Below are 7,081 nucleotides of genomic sequence, written 5' to 3'. Positions count from 1 at the left end.
TAAGTGTGACTTGGGCACCAAAATCATTGTAAATTCCACAAAAAGCACTCAAATATAAAGAATCACGATAAAACAAGACGAACTACAGCGAATTTAAATAAATTTTCTTTAAAATCAAACGTAAAAACTGTCAACAAAATTTTGCGCCCGATTGAAAAAGAGCTGATTGAGCGAAAGTCTACTGTAAATGCTTTTAGATCCATAAACAAGTCATAATATTGTATAATCTATTTTTGAGTGAAAGTGTGTAAATCTATATAGAAAAACTAGTGATAAGCCTATGTCAGCTTAATATAGGTGAGATTCTTAATTTGAGCTACCTCAGAATGCATGCAAATTCTCTCAGTCCATCAAAATCCTAAATATTGTGATTTAAATTCAAATTTTACATTTGTCATAAGAAATTTGATTAAAAATTACAAAATGTCTCAACTTCAATTCGAAAACGAATTTGCATTCAATCCTAGTTTGCTCACGATAAGAATCTCTACTTCAATAAGCTTATTTAGGCTATTCTTGCTTTTCCCAAAGAAGTAATATAAAATATGTTGGGGGACCACAGAAACAATTATGTTTCCAAATTTTTGCTCAAAAACAGCCGGATATTATGCTTGCAAAAAATTATTTTATTTTGACATTGCTTTCATTCATCCAACGTTATAATTTTCGGAAACTCTTTACTTTTCTTTTCAGGCGAGGAATTAGGGAGCAGCCTCGGTAACAGTGGTGGCGGTTTCAGTGGCAACATCGGTGGCGGTATTAGCAGCATCGGTGGCAACATCGGTAGCGGTGCCAGCGGCATCGGTGGCAACATCGGTAGCGGTGCCAGCGGCATCGGTGGCAACATCGGTAGCGGTACCAGCGGCATCGGTGGCAACATCGGTAGCGGTACCAGCGGCATCGGTGACAGTATCAGCAGCTCCGCTGATAGTGGAGGTCAATTGATCAAGAGTCGCTTGGATACTCTCAGTTACGGTTCCCACAACATCAGCAACACCAGTAACCACACCATCTACAACATCAAGAACCACTTCCACAGTGTTTCCAGCAAGATCGGTGATTTGGACCACGAGATTTCCAGCAGAATCAGTAACAGCCTGAAGGGTGTTTCCAGCAGCATCGGTGATACCAGACAGAACTCCGGTAACCTGATCAGCAAGGCCTTGAACAGTTTCAGTTACTCCCCCCACAACACCAGTAGCAGTGTCTACTACTCCTTCCGCAACATCTGTAACAGTATTTAAGCCAGTTTCGACAAGGTCTCCAGCGGTATCAGCAAGTCCTCCAAGAGTATCAGTAATTCCTCCAAAAAGGTCCCCAAAAGGTTTTCCTAAAAAAATAATAAAAAATAAGAAAACAAGTATTTGAAACTGGAACCTAAAAAATATCCTTATTTAAAGGTTTTACCAAGGGCTGGTGCGAACACCACGGCTACGCAGAGAGTCACAAGCAGGAAACGCATCTTGACTGAATACTTTAGCTAGAACTTGCTAATGATGCTTTGGATCGATTCACAGCGGGCTTTTATACTTCCTCCAGAGGTGCTTGATGAATCTTCGCACGTCACAAAACACCAAATTTTTGCACTAAACACCATCTGTGTTAACGTTGGTGATATATAACAACTATCAAAATATTTTTCAAAATTCTGCCGTAATTACAAGTCAAGGACAATGATGTGCGCATTTTAAGATGTTTAAGAAAATTTTAATAAAACATCTTTTCATTGATTCTCTTAGATACTCTGCTTCCGCCGATCCAATTGCATAACTTTCAAACATCAATTGCTTTGGAATACTCATATGTGAAAAATAAATTCTCTAATTGAAGTCAGAGAACTAATAAACCAACCTAATGATAAATAAATAAAATTCACAATTCAAATAATAATAAATGACGAGATAAACAATTTTTATATAAAAGGGACAGATAATCCTAACCGGTTTATGTGGGTGAGATTCTTAACGTGAGCTAACTCCGAATGCATGCAAATTCGATTTAGAGCTGAAGTTGGGGGACGCCATTCAGTTATCTTGAATCAAATTCGTGAAATTATACAAATTTTGTATTTAAACCAAAATATCAAGGATTTGGAAGAACTGGCACAAAAGTGATATATGGGTGAAATGTAGACCAGAATGTTCTCTATAATCTTTCCATAAAATAGATCTCATTGATTACTCTGAAAACGAGATATTCGAGGTTGTTTCTGAACTCATTTTTTCGACCAGAACGCCCCAAGTGTTCATTTGATGAACTTCAACTATATCAAAGAATTGTTGTATTTTGTGAGACTTTCTATTTAAAACTCTATTTTAAGTGTCTTGGTGGAGTAGAGGCAGTTAAAATGGCATCTGAGGGATTTCAAAGCGTTATTATGGGAAAAATCAATTTTTTCACACTTAAACGGCAAAATCGGACAGATCGCATTATCTGATCTGATATAGAAACAAATGTCCTCTACAATTATGTCGAAGTAATCATCAAAATAGGTTAAGCACGTGTCGAGATAATTGAGGTTATGTGATGTTGAAATTGGTTTTTCGACTGTGGCGCCCCTGGTGTTGGTGCCACGAAGTTAAAATGTTTTAGAAAGTTGTAGCATTTGATGAGATCTTTCGTTTAGGCCCTCATTCATAAAAATCGGTCAAATAGAACCAGAGATATGATTTTTTGAATTTCGTGAACTTTGACCCCTCATATCTCCGGTTCTATTATAACCACAGAGCACTTACGTCCAATTTTGGAAACACCATAGACTAGACTACAACACTCTAAAATTTCATTAACTTGCACAAAGGAATTTTTGAGAAAAATGACTTTGAATTTCGATGAATTTTGACGCTATCACAGCGCCACCTGTGGTGAATTTTTGAACTTCCATCTGAAAGTGCTCATCGAGACGAAACCAAAAACCCAAAACTTAGGTCAAAATCTTAATTAGAACCGAAGATAGAGGCCGGTCAATATTCGAAATTTGACCCCTTATAGCTAGGGTCAGGGGTTATGGATCGACTTAAGTATTTTTTTGTTTGATAGTTATAATCTGCGGCTATAACATACTAAAATTTCAGCCCGATGCACAATGGAATTTTTGAGTTATTTAATTTAGAAAATTGAAAAATCTTCATTTTAATAAGAGCGCACCTAGCGGTGGTTTTATGAACTTGTCATGTTAGAAGGGGATGTGGAATTTCACGAGAGCTTTCTAAAAAGCCCTCTGTTTTTAAATTCTGACAATTAGAACCGGAGTTATGGCCATTTTAAGAAATTTTTTTTGGACCCTTATAGCTCGGGTCAGGGGGGTCGGGGGACCTTAAGTTTGGTATTGATCGAAATCTTACGCATGCCATTTTGGGACAAAATCATCAGGACATAACCAGACTAAACCGAAAGCATCGTATTACAATCGGATTTTGGCGGAAAAATCCTTTTTTCGACTGAAAAGCAACACTGTTAGAGGCACATTGCTCGTTTGGACTCTTAACAACAGACGATTTTAGACCCTTGGGGTACCTTAAAAGGCATGTAAGGCAGATATATTGATAAATTTGACAATTATCTGATAGGACCTAGTCATTTTTCTTAGTTCCTAACATTCATCGCCACCAAGACTTTAATGTTTCCTTTATTTTTGTTCGTTAAACATTTTTCCCACGATATCTCGGCAAAAATTAATGCAAAACTTTAGAAAATGGAACTTAATTTATTAATTTTAATTAAAAATGAAATTATTAAAAAATAATAATCTAAATTTGGTCAAAATAAATACGCTAGCGCTCAATTTATTGAGTGGAATTATACTTATTTCCAGCCTAAAAAACAAAATTCTATTATATTTCTAAAAATACTTAGAATAAAAAATCAAAATGTCGATTTTTTATGTTGGCATGAAAGGACTTTGTGGTCTACGTATGAATTTTTATTGACATTTCTTTTTTTGCTGAGTTTCTTTAAGGATTAAGGGGTGGAATTATACTTATTTCCATCACTGTACAGTGTACACTCTCTCCTTCTATTTGTGTATTTATTTATTTATTGCTCGAACTCAAAGAGAGAGCAGTTATATAATCGTCTTTTTTCAACTTGTCACTGTTCTAGAGCTTAAACGGTAAGAGATATCGACTTCCAGTCGTCGATGACCCCCAATAAAAAACAAAATCTCCCGAAGTTTTTTTTCCCCTCCCCACCCCCCTCTCTGACCCTCTAAAAACCATATTTTTTTGGTTTCTCTCAAAATTGGCCCAAGCTTTTTCAATGATTTTCGGATATGTTTTAGAGCTAATCCAGGCGAGCATTTCGCCCAAACATACCTATGACCGGAAAATTTTCCATTTTGAATTATTAAAGGTCAAAGGTCAACCACTTTAGAGGGACCATTTTTCAACCGATTTGGTTAAATTTGGATTTTTTAGAAAGGTATTGCAATTTCGATCCCGGCTACATCGGTCTTCATCAGTAATGAACCGATTAAGTACCGATTTTTGAATAATTTTACACGCAAAGAGATAATGAAGAATGGATGGTATTTTTGAGTTCAGTGGACCATTAATTACCCTAGACAAAATTATTTAACTACTTTTTTGGATATTAAAGAAACACCGTTAGAGGGTTAAATAACATGATAAACACTGAAACAGTGGCAGGCTAAAACTACCAATGATTTTTTTTACTAATACTTGGATAATTGTTAGATGAAAAAGTACTTATTGATATTCCTAGAAAAATTGTCATTTAGATGTGCGATTTGTAAAATAGATTTTTTTCAGGATGCCTGTGTCAATTTTGACTCAATTAAAAAAAATTCTTTAAAAAATTAGCTAAAGCCTTTATAATGAATGTAAGAAGCTCGAGAAAAGACAAGGCGAAAGTATATAGGGGAAAGTCGTCTGCCATCAAACGAAAAATGGAGTTCCAAATTTAAGATTTTTTTTCTGAAAAATCCACAAAATGGATTATATTTTCTACTACACCAAAAAATTCTCTTGTTCATTCGGCGTATATGATTACCTCATTTAGAACTTGCAAGTCCTCAGTTTTTCCTTCTGAGGAAATTAAAAAAGTGATGTCGATTTGTATGAAGGCAGCTGGCATAGTCTGCCTTCAAACGCGAGGCAGCTGCCTTTAAATGTTTTTTTTTCACTGAGAATATTGAATCAATAAAACTAAATGGGCTGTAAGTGATTAGGTTGAAGCCTAACGCACTCACTAAAATCATCACTGCAGTCAAAAGACATTACACAATAACTTTTCTTCACATTTTTCTGAAGCACTGTTTTACATTTGAAAATTTGGAAGAAAAAGCCATTGAAGTTGAAAATTGTCAACTTGAAACATCCCGGCCGGAGCAAGATACCAGGTTATAAGTATTTGTATGACGTTCGTCAGAGAAAAGTAGGAGTTCGATTTCACATGTTTTGATGTATGGAAAGATAGGATTTAAAGGCACACAACATTAGCATTTAAAGGCTGCTACAGGGTGATATTTGCACAAAAATTGTGTCATCTGAACCAAAATGTATTAACAGAAATATTAAGCCTGATTAACCTTCTATGTGTCACAACGGAAGATTTATTTGTAAAATGATTTTTACTATGAAAAATCACATGAATTGTGGAACATCAAAATTACAGTTTAGAGCTCATTTTCATTTTTTTTTTTTGATCTAGCATCTAGGAAATAGGAGCTAGGCTCTCCATTTTTTGATGATTTGTGAGGATGATGGATAGCTACCTAATAGTTAATAGAATATAATTTATGCTTTTGAGAACAACGAAAAAATCGCAACATTTGAAGGCCGCTGCATTTAAAGGCAGACGACTTTCCCCTATTCACTTACTTATTCCTTTCGTCCCCCTATTCAACAATAATAGTTCTTATTTCTGCATTTTGTTGTATAAATATTATATTATATAATATTTATATGTGTATTTTGAGTCATTTTTAGACGAACTCTTTGGTCAAGGAGGTGGCATGAAATTCTGACCTTTTCGTGTTTAAAGAATTTTCGCTAAAATCTTTTAATACATATGCAATATATTCGTGATTTTTATCATATTCCAATTCAATTTTTCAAATAAAAAATATTTTTAAATAAATAAATTAATTAATTAATTATCAATCAGTTCCCTATGGAGTAGTGTAGACACTGCTATTGGTGTTGTGGGAGGAATAACCGAAGCTGTTCAAGGCCTTGCTGATCAGCTTAACGGAGTTCTGTCTGGTATCACCGATGCTGCTGGAAACACCCTTCAGGCTGTTACTGATTCTGCTGGAAATCTCGTGGTCCAAATCACCGATCTTGCTGGAAACACTGTGGAAGTGGTTCTTGATGTTGTAGATGGTGTGGTTACTGGTGTTGCTGATGTTGTGGGAACCGTAACTGAGAGTATCCAAGCGACTCTTGATCAATTGACCTCCACTATCAGCGGAGTTGCTGATACTGTCACCGATGCCGCTGGTACCGCTACCGATGTTGCCACCGATGCCGCTGGTACCGCTACCGATGTTGCCACCGATGCCGCTGGCACCGCTACCGATGTTGCCACCGATGCCGCTGGCACCGCTACCGATGTTGCCACCGATGCTGCTAATACCGCCACCGATGTTGCCACTGAAACCGCCACCACTGTTACCGAGGCTGCTCCCTAATTCGTCGCCTGAAAAGAAAAGTAAAGAGTTTCCGAAAATTATAACGTTGGATGAATGAAAGCAATGTCAAAATAAAATAATTTTTTGCAAGCATAATATCCGGCTGTTTTTGAGCAAAAATTTGGAAACATAATTGTTTCTGTTGTCCCCCAACATATTTTATATTACTTCTTTGGGAAAAGCAAGAATAGCCTAAATAAGCTTATTGAAGTAGAGATTCTTATCGTGAGCAAACTCGGATTGAATGCAAATTCGTTTTCGAATTGAAGTTGAGACATTTTGTAATTTTGAATCAAATTTCTTATAACAAATGTAAAATTTGAATTTAAATCACAATATTTAGGATTTTGATGGACTGAGAGAATTTGCATGCATTCTGAGGTAGCTCAAATTAAGAATCTCACCTATATTAAGCTGACATAGGCTTAT

General features: G+C 36.0%; 2 protein-coding genes across 2 annotated transcripts; one reads left to right on the top strand and one right to left on the bottom strand.

Moving 5' to 3' along the window:
* Positions 1–605: 605 nt before the first annotated feature.
* LOC129809021 (uncharacterized) lies at positions 606–1,577 on the bottom strand. The gene is made up of 2 exons (XM_055858878.1): positions 1,408–1,577; positions 606–1,330 (listed from the first exon to the last, which is right to left on the bottom strand). Exons 1-2 carry the CDS (start codon positions 1,460–1,462, stop codon positions 702–704), a joined length of 684 nt encoding a protein of 227 aa, XP_055714853.1. The 5' UTR covers positions 1,463–1,577; the 3' UTR covers positions 606–701.
* Positions 1,578–1,673: 96 nt separating this feature from the next.
* Positions 1,674–6,652, top strand: LOC129809020 (uncharacterized). The gene is made up of 2 exons (XM_055858876.1): positions 1,674–1,678; positions 6,127–6,652. The coding sequence occupies exons 1-2, from the start codon at positions 1,674–1,676 to the stop codon at positions 6,650–6,652; spliced, it is 531 nt and encodes a 176-aa protein (XP_055714851.1).
* Positions 6,653–7,081: the final 429 nt, after the last annotated feature.

Source organism: Phlebotomus papatasi, unplaced genomic scaffold, assembly GCF_024763615.1.
Source record: "Phlebotomus papatasi isolate M1 unplaced genomic scaffold, Ppap_2.1 HiC_scaffold_247, whole genome shotgun sequence".
In the NCBI taxonomy this organism is placed as follows: Eukaryota; Metazoa; Arthropoda; class Insecta; order Diptera; family Psychodidae; genus Phlebotomus; species Phlebotomus papatasi.
This window is presented reverse-complemented; position numbering and strand designations above follow the sequence as displayed.

Bases quoted from the DNA above. Each gene is read 5' to 3' on its own strand.
- LOC129809021 (XM_055858878.1), bottom strand. From the start codon at position 1,462: ATGCGTTTCCTGCTTGTGACTCTCTGCGTAGCCGTGGTGTTCGCACCA. The intron at 1,331-1,407 runs GTAAAACCTTTA...TTATTTTTTTAG, and splicing joins GGTGTTCGCACCAGCCCTTG to GAAAACCTTTTGGGGACCTT.